The sequence below is a fragment of the Triturus cristatus genome, chromosome 5_1 (assembly GCF_964204655.1).
Source record: "Triturus cristatus chromosome 5_1, aTriCri1.1, whole genome shotgun sequence".
In the NCBI taxonomy this organism is placed as follows: domain Eukaryota; kingdom Metazoa; phylum Chordata; class Amphibia; order Caudata; family Salamandridae; genus Triturus; species Triturus cristatus.
In genome coordinates this window covers 317,518,951-317,542,496 of record NC_140587.1, presented here as the reverse complement: position 1 = coordinate 317,542,496, position 23,546 = coordinate 317,518,951, and the positions used below count along the sequence as shown (strand labels likewise).

The 23,546-nt window shown below is 46.9% G+C and overlaps 1 protein-coding gene across 2 annotated transcripts in view; it reads right to left on the bottom strand.

The window, feature by feature from the left end:
• The window catches only part of TAF2 (TATA-box binding protein associated factor 2), a 948,796-nt gene that overhangs the window by 308,119 nt on the left and 617,131 nt on the right, over positions 1-23,546 (bottom strand). For both annotated transcript variants that reach the window (XM_085605048.1, XM_085605049.1), the window contains exon 19: positions 8,992-9,185. In XM_085605048.1, the coding sequence (XP_085461174.1) occupies positions 8,992-9,185 (194 nt within the window). The remainder of the gene's footprint in view (positions 1-8,991; positions 9,186-23,546) is intronic.

Below are 23,546 nucleotides of genomic sequence, written 5' to 3'. Positions count from 1 at the left end.
TTCAATCGGTCCCTAGCCCGGAAGCGGCCCAGGGAGAGAGCCAGGATCCCCCATATATTTTTGAGCTTTTATTGGGGAAGAAGGCTGTTGGGCTACTTTTGAGTGAGGTGGATCGGAGATATTATAAGAAGGCCCGGTTTAAGATCGTGGGTGGGGTTTGGGGGACATGGAAAGCCATTCAAAAGCTGCTGGAAATTCCTAAGATTAATGCGCCTCTCCTCCTCTGGAACTCTAACCTGTTCCCTCAAATGGGTATGGACAGGAATTGCCCGTTTTGGAAAGAACATGGAATTAGATCTATAGGGGACATTATGGAGGGGGGGGGGGGGGGGGGGGAGGTCCTCAGGTTTGAAGTGATTCAGCACAAGTTTGGGATTCCGTCTAACCATTGGTTTCTGTACGGACAGCTAGTCCAAACGCTGATGGCCTTTAGACCGAGGATCTCTGTAACAAGACGCTTCCCCTTGATTGATTATTTATGGAACGGGGGTAATAAAATAAAATTTGTCTATAACAATCTATTGGTGGGTATTCAGGACGATTTGGAGAAAACAGAATCTGCAATTGCAGGGAAATTAGGCGATCCTGATGTGGATGTAGATCTAGCACTTGCATTAAATAAGAGACTATTTCGATCTTCTAACCTACGGGCTCAGCATTACAAAACGCTGTTTAATTTGTATCTTACTCCGGCGAAGTTGTATGCCTGGGGCTTGGTGGAGAATGATAAGTGTCCTAGATGCGATAATGGTCCTGCGGATCTAATCCACATGTTCCACCAGTGTGATAAGCTATCTACGATATTAAGGGAAATTTCAAATTTTCTGGAGGGGCTGCTAGAATGTAGGATTGTTCTATCCCCTACCCTGATGCTGCTAGGCGTAGATAGGAAATTGGAGCTGGGTAGTGCTGCTGAAGCCTTGGTTTTTATATCTATTGCTGTGCTGCGTATCCTCATTTCAGCAGGCTGGAAAGATTCCTCCCCTCCCACCTTTCAAATGTGGATTGCAAGGCTGCTTGGAGTGCACAATATTGAGTCTTGCCTATACGAGTTAAAAGGTAAAAAATTAAGGGAATTAGGAAGAAATATCTGGGCACCACTTGCCATTTGGAGGAGTTCGAGCGCCTAATTATTGCTTTATTTATTTCCCGATTATGTATGGTTTAGAACTATTGCCTTATTATTTTAATAGTTTGGCTTTGTATTATATGTATTTATTATGGTTATTAACTTGTAACGTGCTTCTTTTATGGTTTAATAGGAATAACTATATAATGAATTTGTATAAACTTTTTGTATGACACCAGTAAATCTCAATAAAAATTATTAAAATAAAAAAGAGTAAAATGGCATGCAGCACCTTTGGCTAGTCTTGGGACACAGTCAAAAAATAAGAGCATGCTGTGCTACACACATCTTCTAACTAATGTGCTTACTTCGCTATCAAGGCTCCAATATTGCACTACAATGCTGTTTAACTGAACATGTCTAATATTCATCGATGACCTTTCAGGAAGGTATCACTTAACAATAAAATTACAAACTGAAAACATGTCGATGTATCTGTGAAAGGAGCCTGCGGAAGGTGTTTAAGGTAATGTGGCATTTGAACAATCAACACTGAGGAAGATTAACACTTAGTTTATACATGAACATAATCCATGTAACTTCAATGACAACTAATTCTGTTTCTAAAAACAAGATATGGAATGTTGGGGAGACAGCAGACGCATTGACTGCCACAGTTAACATCTCCATTTAGTTGCCAACTGGTCACAACCACATTATTTTTTAACAATTGGCAACACATAGGAAGAGCCGAGTTTCCTCATATTAAATGTCCTACTAATATTTATTTATTTATTTATTCATTTTTTGAAACCGTTTATTACAGAATCCAAAAAATATACAAAGATGGGCCTACAACCTTCAGGCCGGCCGCTAGCAAACAGAAGGAGCGTGTAATACAGACAATAGAACGCACGCTGCAGCAAAAGGGAATTCACAGGAGTTGAAAGAGACGTTGGCAGCCACACCATCCGGACCCCACACGACAGTTTCATTTTTATATAAATAACAACAAAAAAGCAAGTCCACAAGGCAACCCACAGTCGGAAACAACAGCATGTGCTCCCCTGGGGGGGGACCCCACTGGTTCATAGGAATATCGAGGGGGGGAATAGGTCAGGACGGGGACTAAGTAAACTCATTGCCCAGAACCGGGAAGACAAACAGGCTAAGGAGACGGGGCCGGTGACAGATCAGGCAGTAGCGGCGGGGTACAGATTCCCCCACGGTAAGCGTTCCAGGGGCCCCATACTTTCACCCATGTCCCAGGCTTACCTCTCGCAACATACACCACCTTTTCCCGAAACATACACCAATCCATTTTGTCCTTCCACGCCGAGACAGTCGGCGACCTCTGGGAGCCCCACAGTTGCGCAATGTCACGTTTGGCCACCATATATCCCAGAGTCGCCCACCACGTCTGCGGCACTGAGTAGTCGGTTGGCTCCCATACATTCAAAAGACATCTCCTCGCCTCAGGCAACAGCGGCACATTCGTAACTACCTGCAAAACCTCATGCACACCACGCCAGAATCGCACCACCTCCGGGCATTCCCACAGAATATGGAGAAAGGTCCCCAAAGAACCACACCCACGCTTACACAACCCGTCCACAGCATAGCCCATACGCATCAGCCTCGGCCCCGTAACATAGACCCTATGGAGTATCTTGAGCTGGACGAAGCGAAGGCGGGCCGGTATGGCCACCTCTTTTGGGGAGGCCACCGCAGACACCCAGTCCTCGTCATCCAGCTCCAATCCATCAGCCCCCCACGCCTCACGAAGGCCGGTCAGCAGACCCGAACGGTCATTGATGAGCTTTTTGTAAATTAATGAAATCGTGCCGTCCGGGACATGCCCATCTAGCACTCTATCCTCCAGAGGGGAGTACTCCGGGATGGAGGCAACGTCCGGAAATACGGAGCACAACGCATGACAGATCTGCATATAACGAAAGTACTCCCTGTCCTGCAGCTGGAATTCTGTCTGCAGCACATCGAACGTTTTGAATCCCCCCCTCGTCCAGAGATCGCCCACCCTGCCGATGCCTATCATGTCCCACTTCTCAAAGCCCTTCGAGGTCCACAGGGAGCCCAGCCGCTCAGATGCGTATAGTGGCGTCGCCCGGGTCAAGCGATCCTTCCACCCCATCGCCACGTTAGCCGTGTGCCACACCCGTACCATGACCCTCGTGGGGCCAGTCAGCCGCGCGTCATGCGAGCTAGAATAAAGCACCAGATTATAGTCACCGCCCGGCAGTAACATTTTATCCATCTCAAAGGCCGGGTTTAGGGCGGGCCCGTAAAGGCCGTGATTGATCGCAGCCAGCTGGGAGGCCCAGTAATATCGCTTGATATCTGGGAGGGCAACCCCCCCGTCGTACCACGGGAGCGTCAGCTTCGCCAGGGCGATACGCGGCCTACCCTCCCAGAACAGTCGGTGCTGCAAACTCTCCACCTCGCGAAAGTAGCGCGCCGGGACAACGTCCATTGTATTCTGCAAAGCATACAGGAAACGTGGCAGCGACATCATCTTAAACAATGCCTCCCGGCCGAGCGGCGAGAGCGGCAAGCGCTTCCAACGTGCGACGTCCTCCTTCAGGCGCTGGAGGGGGGGAAGCAAGTTCTGGCTATATCGGGCCCCCGCGATTTAGCCCAGTTGATGACCAGGCCGGAGTTGAGGCCAAATGAGTGCAATACATCAACCAGTACTATCAGTGATTTACGTGGGGAAGCCAGGTACAGAAGAATATCATCAGCGTAAAGAGATACGCGGTCCTCATACTCGGGGGTCCATCGGAGACCACGAATAGAAGGTTCCCACCGCAGCCACTCCGCCAGGGGCTCCAGGGCAAGCGCGAAGAGGAGCGGTGATAATGGGCAGCCCTGCCGCGTGCCCCTGCCCAGCTCAAACGGAGCCGACACTCTACCGTTCACAACCACCTGCGCCAGCGGTCCCGAGTACAACAATTTCACCCAACCGATGAATCCCGGGCCAAACCCAAACTTCGCCAGTGTCGCCCAAATATATGGCCACTCAAGTGTGTCAAACGCCATAGTGGCGTCCAGGGATGCCAAAATGGCCGGTTCCCGTATAAACGGGACACGCGCGAGCACCCCATGCAAGCGCCGCAGGTTAAGCGCAGTGTTGCGATGGGGGATAAAGCCGGACTGATCCTGGTGAATCAAATCGCACACCACGCCAACCAGCCGATTGGCCAACACCTTGGCGAGAATTTTGGGCTCCGCATTCAGCAGCGAAATAGGCCGGTAGGACGTGACCCGGTCCCGCGGCCTCCCCTCCTTGTGAATGACCACGATAGTAGCCAGACGCTGGTCTAGCGGGAGGGAACCCGCCGAACGGGCCGCGAGGAACATCGCACGGAGATGCGGCGCCAGCGTATCCGGTCGCAGCTTGTACAATTCGATGGGAAGACCATTAGGACCCATGGCCTTGCCGGAAGCGACCGAGCGTATGGCGAGAGCAATTTCTTCAGAGGTTGGGGCGGCGTCCAACGACACTCTGTCCTCCTCCGAAAGGGAAGGCAGCGCGATATCCCTAAGCATGGCATGGGAATCCTCTTCCGAGCGGGAGGACACCGGGGAATACACCCCACGGAAATATTCTGCAAAGCAATCGACTATTTCTTCCGGTTCCGTGACACACACACCATCCAGTTTCTCAATCGACGGGACAACTCGACTCGCTCTCTCCTTTTTATCCAGCCACGCAATCAATTTCCCAGCCTTATCACCCACATCATACAGTCTCCCCTGTTGCTCTCTACTGAGGCCCCTGGCCGCCTCCGTGACGAGGGCCTTATAGGCCGCCTGCTTGAGTCGGAGAACATGTAATTTGTCATCCGTCACCCCACATTCGAAGTCGCCCTCCAACTCAGTTATTTCAACACGGGTCACCTCCTCCCGCTCGCGCCTCCGGGAATGGGAAATAAGGGACAGGGCATCCCCCCGAATCACCGTCTTAAATGCCTCCCATAACGAGACCGCAGATGACACCGACCCCACATTATCATCAAAATATCGCTTAAGGGACTTAACCAACTCTGCGCGAATGGTGGGGTCACGCAGGTACCAGGGATTAATCGGGGCCACCCTACCCTCTCCCCTCGGGAGAATATCGAAGTGCAATAAGAGCGGGGAGTGGTCTGAAATACCCCGCACCAAATGGCACACCTCCCCGATCCTCCCCGCATGCGCCGCCGGCACCAGGACATAGTCTAGTCTTGATAGACTGCCATGGGCCCCGGAATGAAAAGTGTACTGTTTCTGCGTAGGATGTTTCAAACGCCAACAATCCACCAGCCCCAAGGCATCCAATAGGCCAGACAACCACGCTTGGGCACGGGGGAGATCCCTAGGGGGGTGACGGTCCTCAATTCCAGAAACCACAGCGTTAAAATCCCCCCCAACCACCAGAATCCCCTCCGGAAGGCCAAGGAGGAGGCGCCCCAGATCCGCAAAGGTGGTCGTCTGCAACCCTGGCGGGACATAGACAGAAACAAAAATAATCACTCTGCCCTCCAGTCTACCCACCAGAACCGTGTAACGTCCCCTGTCATCATGGAGTACCTCATCAACTTCCAACGGGAGCGAGGTCTTGGCCATGATGCCCACACCCCTTGAACCCGACGTGAAGCCCGAATGGGCCAGAAGGCGGTAGCCCCGCCGGTTCATAGCACGAAAGGAGTTGCCAATGAGGTGCGTCTCCTGCAGAAAAACTATGTCAGGTGAAATTCGTTTCAGGAACTGCAGGACCACACCTCGTTTTATCCTGTCCCCCAGTCCATTAACGTTCCAGGACAAAAGACTCAGTCCCCTACCCCCCATCATAAACGAAAGCAATCATTCGTCCCCCCGAGAGCACTTTGAGAAGAGCACGACAATACTTTTGCCTTGTGGTACAAATGAACAACACCCCACCCCAACCCAACCACCCCAACAAAACTCCCCCCTCCCTGCACCCCTGCATGAGCCCAAACAGCCCCCCCAACTTGCAGTGTGCCTGTCGCCCCTATATAGTTGAAACTAGGTAAACCCCCTAGAGGAGGAAAGAGTACCCCTTCGAGACCCCGCACCACCTACAAAGGAGGGAGAACGAGTACAAAAAACGAGAGACCCTAACCATTGCCGAAAGCGGCAGCATCTTCGTCCAGAGTGAGTCCCAGTATCAGCACCTCAGTCCCGGTCCAGTGGGCCTTCTCCTCCCGCAGCCCCCCCCCCGCCATCCCGATCCCGACCCCCAGACAAAGTGTCCAGCCAGTCCCCGGCCGCTTCAGGACGGTCAAAAAAGTGAGCGCAACCATCCACCTCCACCCGCAGTCTGGCCGGGAAGAGCATGGCGTATTTTAAGTTCATGTCCCGAAGCCGCCGCTTGACGCCCAAGAAGCTCAGTCTCTGCTTCTGGACCGCTTGGGTGAAGTCAGGATAAAAGTTCACCTCCATGTTCTCCAACTTAATCGGCCCTTGCAGTCTGGAGGCTTGCAGAATTGCATCCCTGTCCCGAAAATTAAAGATACGGGCAATAAGAGGCCGCGGAGGGGCTCCGACCTTCGGCCTTCCCCCGGGAACTCTATGAGCCCTCTCCACCGCAAAAAATTTACTCAGTCCCCGAGGCTGGAGATGGGTAGTGATCAGGTCCTCCACAAAAAGACCGAGGCCTTCATCTCCGCAATGGGGCCCATGACGTCTTGCAGAGTCAGATCTGTGGGCAAATCCGGGGCATCCGGGGGGCACTCAGAGGACTTGTGCGGTCCACCGGGAGATCCCTTCGGGAGGGTGTAGCGGTCCATGACGTCGGCCTGATGTGTGGCGCCACGCCGGGTCGACTTGGCCTTCAACCGATCTCCATCTTGTTTAGTGGCCATCGTCGCGGGTCTCACACCCTCACCAGCCACGCAGTAAAAAGCGAGCAATCAAGGCCACGAGCTCCGGGGGGCCACCACAGGACGGCGGAGCGGGCCACAGCAGGCAGGCAGGCAGGGTCTCCCAGCGAGGCCACCCCAACACCAAGAGCGCCGCGATCCCACTTGCAAAGACAGCAAGGGGGCGCGAAAGTGAAAGTGAAAGTGCGGGGTACGCGACTCGCCAGGCCCAGCCCGCCGTTGTTGTTCACTTTGCCACCGGGTCGCCCCCAAACGCGAATCCGGGGTCAGGAGAGAAGTAGGCCGCAAACTTCAATCGGTGCTCACTCCGGCACCCGAGGTCCGATTCAAAAACGGGAAACGGGTACCACCTCGGCTCAGGCTCACCGACACAGTTCCCTCAACCGATGCAGGATGAAGTCAGGATAAACGTAGGAGGTTGCGGAGGTCCTCGGGAGCCTCGCACCTACGCGGCCATCTTGGTTGCGCGCTAGGCTCCTCCCCCCTACTAATATTTTTAATAAAGCCACAGATGTGGTTTCAATAACTTAATTACTAATCATAGCACAAAACCATGACATATGCTTTCGTCATGCATAATGATCAATTGCATGTACATGGATTCTAAAATAAAATAAACAAACAAAATACACTAATCAATGAAGATTTAGAGAACACCTGGGTGCCGATTAGGATCTGGAAAAAATTTCCCCAACCGAATTGAATCTGGACTTTTTTCCGTACAAATGGTAAAAGCGCCGTACAAACTGCCAAGTACGATTCGTATGGGAAAAAGTCCATACAAATCGCATTGGGAAAATTCCCCCACACGTCCTCGGGTCGGGAAAAGTCTCCGACACGTCCCCGGACATTTTTACGTACAAATGGGAAAACTGAAGTACAAATGCGCAAGTACGATCCGTCCCATCCGTCCGATTGTACAACTGTATGGAAAAAAGACCGTCCGGAGCGAACTCCCATAGCAACCATGGAGATGTCCAAACAAGTGCCCGGTACGCGCCGTACCCCCCCCGCCCCCCGTATGTTCGCGCCGTACCCCCAGCCCCCCGTATGTATGGAGCGTACCCCCACACACCCAGCCCCCCGAATGTACGGAGCGTACCCCCCAGCCCCCTGTATGTACGGAGCATACCCCCACCCCGGTACGGACCCCAGCGCGTAGCGCTGGGGGTCCGCACCGTACATACGGGGGTGGGGGTACGCTCCGTACATACGGGGGGCTGGGGGGTACGGGGGTATGCTCCGTACATACGGGGGGCTGGGGGGTACGGGGGTACGCTCCGTACATACGGGGGGCTGGGGGGTACGGGGGTACGCTCCATACATACGGGGGGCGGGGGGTACGGCGCGTACCGGGCCCCCTAATCAGCTCGCATCGCTGCGTACTTAGCTTTTCCGGCACTTTTTAGGTGCCGTAAAAATGTTCCCATCCGGACTGCAGTCGGTGCGAATCGTAATTGCTGGTACGTAAAAACATGCCTAACTCCGTCCGGACGTCACGTCCGCGGTGTCCCGGATCACATTTGTATGTATTTTTCTGTCGGTTGGTCTTTTTTCCGATTCGTACGGAAATGGTGTTTCCGTACGAATCGTAATTGCATGTTTGTAAAGTTTTACAACCCGGTACGAGTCGGACGGAGAAAAAGCTCCGACCCACGGTTTGTACCGGGTTTTTCCAGGATCGTAATCGGCCCCATAGTGTGGTGGTGATCTTTCCTTAGGAAACCATACTTGTGAACATGTTGTGCTCACAGGACACATAGTTGGATTTAATGCACGATAGATAAAATAAGATGCCTATTTCTTCAGAAATAAGCACAATGAAATCAAGTATTTGACACAATTCTAAAGAACTTTGGAAGAGGATCCGTTAAAATGAAAAATTTGGTACGACTCTTTTAGACAAATGCACTGTATTTTGGAGGCCTGTTACATGTTTTTTGCAAGACTAGAAGATTAATTCTGCTGACATCACATTAAAATGTAATACAACTACTATTCCTCTTACAGTTTTCATACCTGACTGTTATGGTGTGCCGATAGCTCGGCAGAAGTTTTTCCATATTTAAAAAGCGAGTGATTTCCTCCAAAATGAGACGCACATCAGAGTTCAAGTTATCCAGCGTCCGACTCTCATTGTTCACACTCACTGCAGGAGTTACAGAGTTTGAGAGGGCATCAATCAATTCGGCACGATAGTAATTATCTGAAAACTGAAGTACAGAGTGATGAGTTAAGGCCACCTGAATAAAAGACAACAATTAGCTGTAACCATAAATCCATTTCCTTCATTAGATTCTACTAAAAACTTACGTGTTTGATAAGAAAACCTACTTCTTTGGAAAAAGATTAATGATAAAACTATCTCTACGGTGACTTAGTAACCATGACTCAGAGCCAATAGAATTATGCGACGCGGAAAGACCATAAAATGTTGCAAGGTTGAGTAAATTATGCGGCAAGAAAAGGCAAATTAATAATGCAGCACATTTTCTGATAAAAATGCTTTATTATCTCTTCTTATATACATGTTAACATAGTCTGGCTAAAGATTTCTCCCCATTACTATCAGTTCAGTTTAACAACCAAGTACAGTAATAAGCAACTGAAAGGCAAGCAGTTGCCCTTTGCAAACGGCCTTCTAGTGTGTCTCAATACGTGTTGCTGAGTTTTTAGTAACGTTTGATCTGTTTGAGCTAAAAACATTTTTTTGTTAAAATCTGCAAGCTATGCAGCAGATGATGGATTATGTATCAAGTGTGGAAAATCTTCAATGGTGCGAAAAAAGCAGTGACCACAGAAACGCATAATTCCAGTTGCCTCGGCTCAGTCTATAGACTCTTTCACATTAACTTGTACTACTGCCACGTAGTGGTGAAACACTACATTTCTTACCCCGGGGTTAAATGCAGAGCTTTTGTGTGCTCGAAAATGTAAGGGGAAACAAGCATTGGCATAGCCAATAGGTCTCGCCTTTGGAACCTTATAAGTGTTTAGTTATCCAGCCCAATATCCATTAACTGTTGCATGGCTAAACACTTATAAGGTCCCAAAGCAGCAAATTTAGACCAAGATAAAGCTCCTACAGGAGCTTTTACACGCACCATATCTCCTACTTTAACAACAACATCTTTGACATTTTTCCTTCCATCGTAATTTCATTTATTTTTTAATTGAAGTTCCTCCTCTCTTAATCTCCAAGGACCAATGCTATTATCCTTAATACCTTTACTCCAAAACATCCAAGCAGGACATAAACTGGTGTTAGGAGCTCTGCCTTTAAACAACTCGAATGGTGACTTACGTGTGGATGTATGTGGAGAGAAACGATGAGCCAAAATACATTTTTGTAGTTCTTCCTTCCAGTTAAGAGAGTTAACTCTTGAGAGCTGAATATTCTCCTTTATCACCTTGTTGAACCTTTCTACTGCTCCATTAGTTTCTGGATGATAAACTGAACATTTCTTGTGTACAATTCCACATGATAATAGAAACTCAGACATAATACCAGAACAAAATTGTGGTCCAATATCAGACAACAGAGTTCTAGGAAATCCCTCTCTCCTAAAAATGTCTTTCAAAAATGAAATCACACAAGAAGAAGAAACATCAGAAACAGAAGATATCTCAACCCATCTAGAATAGAGATCAATTAGAACAATTAAATAGGGAGTGCGATGTTCACCACTAAGAAGACCTACAATGTCAATAGCAACATCTTCCCACGGACCATTGGGTAAACTCCTACAAACCATAGAAGGAGTCCGAATTGTGAGAATCTTATCACTCATCCTGCATTGCTGACACTCTCTTACTTTTCGCTCAATTTCAAGATCCATTCCAGGCCACCAAAACAAAGACCTAAGCCTTTCTTTTGTTTTCACAATTCCTAAGTGACCCTGATGTGCTTCCTCTATCAACCTTTGCCTAAGAGAAGAAGGAGGAACCAGCTTGGTGCCTTTTAACAAAATTTCCTTGTCAACAGATAATTCTTCTCCAACCAAATGCCATACCTTAGGCAGAGAGTTATCAAAAGAAGATTTAGAATTAATCATGTTCATGACTAACAATTTCATCATCCTTTTTGATTTCATCCTTCCACTCAATCTCTTGTATAACTCCTTCGGTGACCTCACACACACTAACTTCATCTTCCAAAATCTCTTCCTCAAACTTCTCTTCATCAACATCACAGACTAAACGAGAAAGACAATCCGCAGACATGTTGTCAACACCAGGAAGATGTTCAACCAAAAAACTAAAATCTTGTAATCCAATAACCCATCTCCTTATTCGTGATGAAATAAAGTCTAAACCCTCTTTGTAAAACTTTCTTTCAAAGGCTTATGATCAGAGCAAACTTTGAAATGTAAACCCCAAAGGAAATTTCTAAATTTATTGAGAGCCCAGAAAATAGCCAACGCCTCTTTTTCAATTACAGAATAATTGTTTTCTGCACCCCGCAAGCTTCTTGATGCACATGCAATCAATTTTTCTTTTCCATCTTTATCCTGTTTTAAAATGGCACCTAATCCTTTACAGCTTGCATCAGTTACTACAATGGTCTCATTACTTGGAACAAAAGCTTGTAAATTGGGTGCATTCACTAGGTCTTTTTTGATTTCTTCAAATTTATTCTGACATTCATCTGACCAAATAAATTCTTTGTTCTTCCCAAGCAAACTTCTCATATTGCACGATTTACTTGCCAAGTTTTTTTTTTTTTTTTTTACAAATTTTCCATAATATTCAACCATGCCCAAAAAAAGAAACAAATTCTTCTTTGTTCTTAGGGGAAGCTAAATTTAAAATTGTATTTACCAACTCTTTTTTAGGAAAAACTCCTGATGCAGATATACAATGACCCAAACAATTAACTTCATGTACCGAAAACTCACATTTTTCAAATTTTAAAGTGAGACCAGCAACTTCTATTCTCTTTAAAACCAGTCATAGGGTCTTATCATGTTCCTCTTGATTACGTCCAAAAATAAGCAAATCATCTTGATAACATTTCACATTTTTGATACCTTTCAAAATTTAGGCCATCACTCTTTGAAAAACTGACGCAGCAGGCACCAAACCAAACGTCATCCTCTTATACTTAAAAGCACCCATGGGTGTGATGAATGCCGTTAGATCCTGAGACTCCTGCGTCAGTTCAATCTGATGATACGCTTCAATACAATCAATACAGAGCCTAATATCACCATTGGGATTGTTGGCAATAACAACTGGCGCCAACCATTCAGATGCCTCCACAGGAATAATTATACCCTGATTTTGAAGTTTATTCAATTCTAGTTCAACCTTTCCTTGAACAGCAATAGGTATTCTCACTTTAGCTACAACTGGAATAGCATTGTTTCTCAACTTAATGTGATGTTTGTAGCCATTGAGACACCCTAAATCATTCCTGAACAGCTGAGGATATTCATTTACAAATTCATTAGCCTCTGAACCTATTTCGTGAATCTGTATTTGAGAGTCAGCATTAGGGTTTTACATAACACCTAAAAGGTGCTGATGTGGCCATCCAATTAAACTGTCCCCAACTTTGGACACATACATTTTTCCAACAATTATATTGTTTTCTATTTCAATACAAGCATTAAAATAACCCAACATGCTTATGTCCTCCATATACACCTGGTTTTATATCCATTCTATAAAGTTTGCTTTTCTTTTGAAACCACCTGGCATATGTTTTGCTTGAAATAATAGAAATATGTAAGCAAGAGACGAATTTCATGTCTAAAACAATACCATCAACCTTTACTATACCAACAGGATGATCCATACATTTTCTTTCCACAAATTGACAGATAACTTCCTTAACCTCACTGTTGGTCACTTTCTTACCTTTAGACTTGCAGTATTTTATAAAATGACCTTTCTTTCCACAACCATCACAAACAAAACTCAAAGCAGGACAAGACTTTGAGTTGGCTTTATGTACAAATCTAAACATTCATAAGTTACTTTTTGAGAATCATTGTTAGTTACTTCTTTTCTAGGAATTTTTTCACTTTTAATTTGACAAACTTTCTCTTGTACTTCTTCTACAACAGTTTGACTTTTGTTTTTGTCACCTTTCAATTCGTTGACGCATTTTAACGTGTTCAACTTTCTTTGCAATCCCTATTACCTCTTCTAGAGGTGGTTCATCTTTGAGCCAAAGCTCCTCTCTAATTTTCTCTTCTCTACATTTAAGAACAAATTGGTCACGGATTCTTTCTTCAATTGCACCTCCAAATTTACAAGTTGAAGCTAATTTGCGCAAACCAGTTAAATACTCTTCTACTGATTCTTCTTTACCTTGTTCCCTCAAACCAAAATTATACCTTTCCATTATTGTACTGACGCGTGGTAAATAATGCCTGTCTAACTGTAATATGCAAATTTCATATTCATCTAAACCACGCTGTTCCTGAACAGATAATGCTGGCAAATTCTCTAAAACTTCTTGTCCTTCACCTCCTAAAGCAGTGTAGTAAAAGTGAACACTTTCTTTCTGCACTAAGATTTGTACCGCAAACTTTTGCATAATGTGCAAAATGTTTTTTCCATTTGCTCCATTTAATGGTTGGTTCTCCTGGGTCACTTAAAAAAAATGGCGGTGCAGTAACATTCTGCATTTTATATATACCTGCTTAAATGTCTTTAAACCAAAGAAAGAAGAACATTTTTTTTTTAATCCTTACTCACTTATAAATATATTTTGAAATATGAAATAATATGCTAAATAATTATTTTATACAGCAAATAAAGTAAAATTGACCAATAAAGTTTTTTTTTTTAACAATGCATTACAAAGCAAGACTGACTGTCCTGTTTGCGCTCGCAATAGAGCCACTGGCGGTCACGCTCCGCAGGGAGCTGGCTGACGGCATTCCCCTGGGCGATGCGACACATCAAGTGTCGCTTTATGCGGACGACCTGCTGGTCTTTGTCTGGGATGTGTCTCACATTCCTATTGACCTGGAGCGTATTCTGCTTAAATTCGAGTCCCTCTCAGGTCTCCGGGTGAACGCTGCTAAGTCCTGCCTATATGCGTTCCGAGCCGACACTCAAGACCCGAGTTATCATCTTAGGGGAGTTCAGGTACAATGGCGACCGGATACCTTCCGTTATCTGGGCATCCAGATATATCGTCAGCCAGTGGATCTTGTGGAGGGCAACTTGGACAGAGGCGTATCCGCAGTCAGGGCTCAGATGAGGTTCTGGGGTACGCTTCCCCTCTCGGTCACGGGCCAAATAGCCTTAGTTAAAATGGTGATTTTACCCAGTCTCCTGTACTATTTCGCCAATCTGCCCGTCCAGCGTCTTTCTTTGCAGGTTTGTCGCGGTCCTTCCGGGACTTCCTATGGGGCGCTACGGGTCACATAGTCGCGTTGCCCAAGTGTACCTTCCCACTGACCAGGGGGGACTTGCAATGCCGTGTTTCGAACATTACTACCTGGCTGCGCAGCTACAGTGGATAGCCCGCTGGCTGGCAGATAGAGGCCGTGAGGATACCGCGACTGCATCACCCCCCTTTCACTGGCTGACATCATTAAGCTCTTCCACCCGACCGCGAAGGTATCGAGGCCTGTGCCCTTTTCTATTAGTGGTAGCCTACAAATGCTACTGCCGATGTCTCCATCTTACCCGGACCAGGACTCCCTATGCCCCGGCTATACCGCTCGAAGGCTCCCCTAGTGGGCAGGGGGTGCTCAGTACTTCAGAACTAGAGGACTGGAGCGCGGCAGACATACACACCTTGGGGGACCTCTATCGGGACGGGACCCTTCTTTCGTTTGCCGCCCTGGCGGAGGAGACGGGGTTAGCTCCCGGCCACTTTCTTCGTCATCGGTCTTTGGTGGCGACGCTCACGGGCTGTTGGGGAGACCTCAGGGAGGAGCCAGAGCAACATCTCACGGTACAATACCTCCATGTCATGGGGCGGGGGATACATCTGGTTAAATTGTTCGCGGCATCCTTACGCACACATACGGCGCTTAGTTTGGCGCCGCTACGTGGTAAGTGGGAGGCAGATCTGGCTCGGCCCGTGACTGACAACGAGTGGGACAGGGTGCTGCAGGGCCCGACGAGAATCCCCAGGAACATGCGCTTCCGCCAAATACAATTCTTCATCTTACACAGGGCATATCTCACGCCCGCCTCTATCAATAGATACTTTCACCGCACGGATGCATGCTGCCCCCGCTGTGCGGAGCTAGACGCTGGCCTAATCCATATACTGTGGAGCTGTCCCGTACTGAGCACATACTGGTAGGCAGTGCAGGAAGCGCTCTGCGAGTGCACAGGCCGCGATATCCCATTTGAGCGGCCAGCCTACCTATTACACCTTTTCCGCAGAACTCCTTCCACAAAGGTTACCTCTAGGTTCATTGACTTGGGGTTTGTGGTGGCGAAATGGCTTCTTACCAAGCGTTGGAGGACGGCTGCTCCACCACATACGCGGGCAAGGCGCGGTTCCTTTTTGGTATGGGCTAAGGCGGAGAGCACGGCCCTCTGGAGGGAGGAAACGCTAGGCCTCAGGAAGATGCCCATTGCAGCCCAGTGGGAGGCACTTTTGCAGACCTTGATGCGCTCAGGGGAGGATGCCGCAAAGGCCTGTCAGGTGCGCGATGAGGGCGCCACCCCGGGGGGTATGGAGTTGGTTTGTCCAGCAGAGTGCCATGGCATACGATAGCATACGATAGCATACGATAACAATGCATTACAAAGCAAGACTGACTGTCCTGTTTGCGCTCGCAATAGAGCCACTGGCGGTCACGCTCCGCAGGGAGCTGGCTGACGGCATTCCCCTGGGCGATGCGACACATCAAGTGTCGCTTTATGCGGACAACCTGCTGGTCTTTGTCTGGGATGTGTCTCACATTCCTATTGACCTGGAGCGTATTCTGCTTAAATTCGAGGCCCTCTCAGGTCTCCGGGTGAACGCTGCTAAGTCCTGCCTATATGCGTTCCGAGCCGAAACTCAAGACCCGAGTTATCATCTTAGGGGAGTTCAGGTACAATGGCGACCGGATACCTTCCGTTATCTGGGCATCCAGATATATCGTCAGCCAGTGGATCTTGTGGAGGGCAACTTGGACAGAGGCGTATCCGCAGTCAGGGCTCAGATGAGGTTCTGGGGTACGCTTCCCCTCTCGGTCACGGGCCAAATAGCCTTAGTTAAAATGGTGATTTTACCCAGTCTCCTGTACTATTTCGCCAATCTGCCCGTCCAGCGTCTTTCTTTGCAGGTTTGTCGCGGTCCTTCCGGGACTTCCTATGGGGTGCTACGGGTCACATAGTCGCGTTGCCCAAGTGTACCTTCCCACTGACCAGGGGGTACTTGCAATGCCGTGTTTCGAACATTACTACCTGGCTGCGCAGCTACAGTAGATAGCCCGCTGGCTGGCAGATAGAGGCCGTGAGGATACCGCGACTGCATCACCCCCCTTTCACTGGCTGACATCATTAAGCTCTTCCACCCGACCGCGAAGGTATCGAGGCCTGTGCCCTTTTCTATTAGTGGTAGCCTACAAATGCTACTGCCGATGTCTCCATCTTACCCGGACCAGGACTCCCTATGCCCCGGCTATACCGCTCGAAGGCTCCCCTAGTGGGCAGGGGGTGCTCAGTACTTCAGAACTAGAGGACTAGAGCGCGGCAGACATACACACCTTGGGGGACCTCTATCGGGACGGGACCCTTCTTTCGTTTGCCGCCCTGGCGGAGGAGACGGGGTTAGCTCCCGGCCACTTTCTTCGTCATCGGTCTTTGGTGGCGACGCTCACGGGCTGTTGGGGAGACCTCAGGGAGGAGCCAGAGCAACATCTCACGGTACAATACCTCCATGTCATGGGGCGGGGGATACATCTGGTTAAATGGTTCGCGGCATCCTTCCGCACACATACGGCGCTTAGTTTGGTGCCGCTACGTGGTAAGTGGGAGGCAGATCTGGCTCGGCCCGTGACTGACAACGAGTGGGACAGGGTGCTGCAGGGCCCGACGAGAATCCCCAGGAACATGCGCTTCCGCCAAATACAATTCTTCATCTTACACAGGGCATATCTCACGCCCGCCTCTATTAATAGATACTTTCACCGCACGGATGCATGCTGCCCCCGCTGTGCGGAGCTAGACGCTGGCCTAATCCATATACTGTGGAGCTGTCCCGTACTGAGCACATACTGGTAGGCAGTGCAGGAAGCGCTCTGCGAGTGCACAGGTCGCGATATCCCATTTGAGTGGCCAGCCTACCTATTACACCTTTTCCACAGAACTCCTTCCACAAAGGTTACCTCTAGGTTCATTGACTTGGGGTTTGTGGTGGCGAAACGGCTTCTTACCAAGCGTTGGAGGACGGCTGCTCCACCACATACGCGGGCATGGCGCGGTTCCTTTTTGGTATGGGCTAAGGCGGAGAGCACGGCCCTCTGGAGGGAGAAAACGCTAGGCCTCAGGAAGACGCCCATTGCAGCCCAGTGGGAGGCACTTTTGCAGACCTTGATGCGCTCAGGGGAGGATGCCGCAAAGGCCTGTCAGGTGCGCGATGAGGGCGCCACCCCGGGGGGTATGGAGTTGGTTTGTCCAGCAGAGTGCCATGGCATACGATAGCGAGGACATAGTCAGGTTGGCGGGGCATAAGAGCAAGCGCGCGACAGTCTGTGCAGTGACCCGTATGGGAGGAATGGGGCTGGGGGGAACGACTTACGGGACATTGGGTGAGCAATACTTGGACAATGGCCGGACTTTGCTGCTGTTGCTGCTGTTGTTGTTCTGGTGGGGCGTTAGCTGTTTGGCCCCTGTTATTTTTAAGATTTGCTATCTGTTTATGGAGAAACCCTAGGAGAGAATGGGTGAAGTATTAAGACTCTTGCTTTGGGGTCGCCCCTCCTGTGGTAGAATCTCAAAAAACGGCTCCACAGTTGGTGCCACTGTTGAGAGGGCTTTCATTGTGGCAGGACACCAGGAGGTACACCCCTTCCTCACAGTCCATTGTATGCCCGTCTGAGTACATAGCCATGATATAAATGTTGCTGTACATTATTCGGTTTCCTAATGTGATGTACACCTTCTCAAAACCTCAATAAACAGATTTATAAATAAAAAACAAAGCAAGACTGACTGCAATCTCTATTTCCATGTCAGCAATCTCCATTTCCGACTTGTTCTGACACCAGTTTTCTGTACACCAATCCGATTCACTTCCTGATGTGTGTGTCATCGAGAGGTTCATAGATGACGCATCCACACGCAACGAAAAAAACGAAGACTCCGATGCCAAGTATCTCGCCGAAAACAATACGATGCAGAAGATAATTAATAATGTAAGACCTTTTCTTGAAAGTAAGCGATTCCACTTTTATTCAAAATATGCTTCTATACCATGTGTTTACTTTTGGGCCACTGAGTCAACATTTACTTCAGCAAAGAAACTCCGATGCTCCTTGAAAATATTCTGTACGCATGCGTCAGACAGTCCCTTTGTCTCGCGTCTCTATCTCTCAGCGCGTCTTATCAGTGACGCGCATAATTTCCGTTTCAAATACATTTGATGCTTATTAGAGAGTTTACACCAAATCTTTGAAAACCTTTCTTTTGAAGATGACTAGCGTGCGTTTTACCGCAAGGTTACATTTTATTTCAAGGTTTCTTTGAGACTTTCAACGTTATTATTTAATTCTATTAAACTTTTCCAATACATGCCATGCCTCACAAGGATTTTTCAATCTTTCTTGTTTACTTATATTGAGCCTTTGAATCTTCACACAAGCATAAGCATACGTGCCTTTAAAGTCTTCGCTCAAGTTATTTTAAAAATGTCACAAATAATTAAATTCCTCCTCCGTGGCTATCTTTCTTTAAAAACATACGAACAACAAACAAGTACCTTGCAGGTCCGATCCACCCGCCGTTGAAAGACCACTTGACTTCAAATCCTAATATGTTAGAAAGGATTTCTTTTCCGCTGAATTCTTTTCCGTTTTAGTTAGTATGATGTTGAGGTGCTCTTCACTTTACACACACTTCTTTCTCCGCTCGTCGCCAGTGAAATATTTTCAAGTATCACGCTTACAATATGTTTGGGTTAATTCGAGGTTTAATTATGAAAACCTCATCCATCAGCTACCAGGCTGCAACTGACTAGAAAAGAACTTCAGACTCTAAACATTCCAAATTCCAATGAACTAACAAGAGCAGATAGATGTATGTAAACACCACAGTTAAATGCAGAGCCTTTGTGTGCTCGCAAATGTAAGAGGAAACAAGCATTGTCATAGCCAATAGGTCTCGCCTTTGGGACCTTATAAGTGTTTAGTTATCCAGCCCAATATCCTTGGTGCAACAACATTAACTGTTGCATGGCTAAACACTTAAAAGGTCCCAAAGGCGAGACCTATTGGCTGTGCCAATGCTTGTTTAACTTAGTCAGGGTTGGTAACTTAGCTCTAGACACATTTAAAGGTGTTTGGTGTTTGTTAGCTGGTTGAAGTAAGTACAAATATGGGCGAAAAATACCGGCCTTAGGTGATTTTGCTTATTTTAAAAATACTGGTTTGCCGGTTGAAAAATGGCCACATGGCAACCATATATGCCTCAAAAATAAGGCACTGAAAAACAAAGTGACAATAACATTGTGTTACTATCATGTTATTTTTCCTTTTTGCACTGTGCAGAGAGCAGCCGGACGACGCTCCTTCGTCTTAACAGAGGAGCCAATGCTGCACCTAAAACATCTCGAGAGTATTAAACAGCAAAAATTAGGATGTTTTGCTAAAAATTTAAAACAATAGTCATTATATAAATGCATTATTTGTTTATGAGTAAGGCAAGGTGGCAAGTTATATTTTGTAGAATATTGGAGATCACTCAAGGATTTTGTATATCATTAAAGTGTATTTGTTAAATGCTCGTGGACAAATTTATTTCAGTAAATTAGAGATTTTTTTGTAAATGTTGTAGTCCGCGGCAATGGTTAGCTTAAATTTTATTGAAAACAGTGTTAAGCGAACGACAGCGGCTAAGTTGAATTATGGAGCACATTTAATGTAACTTTCTAGGCAAACTTGTTCAATGAGTGCATGTGCAACCAGGATGGCCTTTTTTACGAACCATGACTTCTTATATGATCTCTCGACGGTTGACTCATAAAACTGATAATGTGCACATTCAGCACACAGGTACATTTGTTTCAGAGAATGTGCATTCATTGCTGTGTAAGAAGTACGTATTTTATTTCTCAAAATGCAGTCTCCCACTGTGGCAGCAAAAGTACTTAAAAGATTTAAGGAATAGGCAGAGTGGGACCCTGTTTTATTACAAAAAAAAGTGTCATTAACAAGTAATCGGTCTTTTAAAGACGTGTGAAAATTCGCAGATGAGATAAGGCACCATCCACCGCCTAGCCAGCCCAGAGCATCTCCAACTGTGAATGTGTGTCCCGAAACCTGCATCAGCCCGGGCTGAGACACGATGGGGTGGTTGGGCTGGCTGACTGAAGCCCATTCAGAAAAAAGGCGTCGTGCGCCTGGAAGGTCATGGGGCCGCCAAAAAACATTGTCACACTGGCCGCCATCAACGCTAAAGCTGGCGCGGACTATCCAGAGTTGGCGTGCTTCAATAATCAGCCGAAGGTTGGAATTGGTGAGGAAGTTCGGGACGTAATTTAGAAGAGGGCACCTCCGGTAACGGTAAGCGCTGCATTTGGTGGGGGAAAAGTGGTGGGGGAAAAGTGCTGTAGGACAGTGGGGCCTTATTATCCTTCAGAAGTAGCCATAGTTGCAACAGTGGTATCAGAACGTTCCCTACTATGTACTTATCATCAATAGTTTATGGGTTTATTTCAGTAATTGTCATGTTGTCATTGACGTCATTGATCGCAGCGAGGTCCTCCAAAGACAGAGGAAACAAGTGATTAATGAGGGAGTGCACACACGTAAGACAGAGTGGCATGTGAGAATGTGAATGGCAAGGAATATTGACTGAGGGAGAGGTGAATGGGTGTTATCATCTGTGAGTGAATGCCAGGTTGGTGGGCAAAAGGACGAGTGAGTGAGTAAACGTAAGGGTGAGCACGAGTGTGCAAGTGAGATGGACGAGTGTGCAACAGCGAATGACGAGCAAGTGTGCAAGAGTACGCATGTATGCAAGTGAGAGTGACCGGAAGATAAGGGGTTGTCACGCTACTGATAGCTCGTGTTGGTGTAGCACAGAGGACTCACCTGATGATTTTTTATATTTGCGCTATGTCAATCAGAATATTGATTATGTTTAACATCATTTATTTGTTTTGAAACCGCATATGTGTTCATGTGTTTGACCTTGCCCTGAAGAAGTCCATCTTATAACAAAACGTGTAGGCTTTCTTTGCTGAAAATATGTGAAATGCTTTAAAAAAAAAAAAAACAACACGCACACCATACCAGGTGTAGCAGACAAGTGGGGCTGCCTCAGCACCTATTGCAGTGCTCATCAGGGCTTATAGGCCTTATGTCCCAGTAACTATTAACATGACCCCATTGGGGTGTTACTCTCGCGGCTCATATTTGCTTATGATTTGAATGACATGGATTAATTATGTTTGCAATATATCAGTCAGAATATAAATTTAGCATTGTGATTTAGTTTTGAAACTACACTGTGATACTTCTACCAGGCTGAACTTCGTGTGTGTTTGACCTTGCCCTGCAGAAGTCCATCTTATGGTTGAAACGTGTTGGCTGTCTTCGCTGAAAATATGTGACATTCTTTTAAAAACCAAAAAAGAAAAAGACAAGAATCACATCTTTGTTCTTGGATTATTGTTGAGGTGCTTCTCTACGCATTATTTTGTTACTTGCTACCTACCCTTGGTTTTTGGCACTTTGGTAGCAGATGCTTGTAGTGTGTGCACACACACACCTGTATATTTTTATGCTTTAAGACCTTTTTTTTTTTTTTTGTCCTCCTCTCACCTGATCAAGCAGCAGCGGATTTTATAGCCAACAAGTATAAATGGATCGGGGGGGCCCAGTGGCTTACCGCGCTTGCTTGGGATCACCAGACCCATCCCTTCTGATGTTTCTCAGGGATATGGTGTAATCATTGGACAGATGGTATCAAGCTCAACGAATGACCCCAACACATTAACGGGTGCCAGATATTTAAAACCTTGTCCACAGAGCGCTCATACTCCAACCTAGCCATAATGAATGCCGCATTCAGCCAATCCTCTCTTTTCGGGGGGGGGGGGGTGGATCCTTCCATCTCTTGCATATCTCTCTCCGGGCCAATAGTATCAAGTACATTAGTAACCCTTTATCCTGCTCTGTGGCGGAGCTAGAGAAATGCCCGTCGGCTCCAAAGAACACCAATGAGGGATTTACTTCCACCTTGGATTTAAAAATGTCCCGGAGGGATATCCCCACTTCATTCCAGAATGCCTCCAGATGTTCACATTGTAAGAAGATATGCTCATCATTGGCTAACGGGGTATGGGACCTTGGACATTTAGGAGGGGGGCAAACTTAGCAATCTTATAGGGAGTGTAGTAGAGTCGATTTATAACAAAAAAGTGATTTTTCTTTAGGCAGGGTGGCTTTATAAATTTATAAAGAGTTTTTAAAGAAGGCTCAAAAAGAGCTTCAACTTGAGGGCCCATATTGGAGTATTTCCATACTTCAATCGCCTTGGGTATTTTGATGTCATCTGCCGCTAGAAGAAGATTATACCAGACCGAAATCTCCTTCTTTATTTGGGGCCCTTGCTGACACAATCTCTCAATTTCCCCATTGCCTTTTATCTCGTCCTTCTCCTTTTCCACCCCAAACCAAGAGGTTATCTGGAGGTATTTAAATCTGGACAGACCTGGACCAATCCTAATTCTTAGATATTCCCAGGAAAAAACTCCTTCGCCATCCAACAGATCTGACCAAATAGAAATACCAGCACGTTTTATTGGGATGGCTAGGGAATCCTTAAGCCAAAGAGGTGTGCCAGGAGAATCCCATATAGGAGCCAGGTCTGAGTAATAACCAATCCCCCAAATCGTTCTCACTTTATACCATAACTCTAAGGCAGCCCTCAATATCTTTAGTCTAACCTGCTTGAAAAATCTGGGGGAACCAAATTTGTAGAGAAAAGCCTCTCCTATATCCCCTCCCTCAGTTCTCACCATGTCAGCTAAAAGTTTGCCCCAGCTTGAATCATCCAGCTTCCCCAACAACATTCGTATGCTCTTAAATTGAAAGGCTGCTGAATAAAGGCTTAAGTCTGGCAAAGCCAACCCACCTTTAAGGAGTCTACGCCTGAGCTTTTTCCATGATAGCCTTACTCCTTTATCGCCCCATATAAAACTCCCTATCCTACTCTGTATTTTATTAATACCCTTCATTGAAAATGACAACGGGATGGTAGAGAATAGAAAAGAGAGTTTGGGAAGAATGACCATCTTTACAAGGTTGACCTTGCCAAAAATCGTCAAAGGAAGATTACCCCATTTGTTTAGCAGACGGACTATTTCCTTGGAAACTCTATCTAGATTAATTTGAGGGATTCTATCCATATCTGCGACCACTGTAATTCCCAGGTATCTA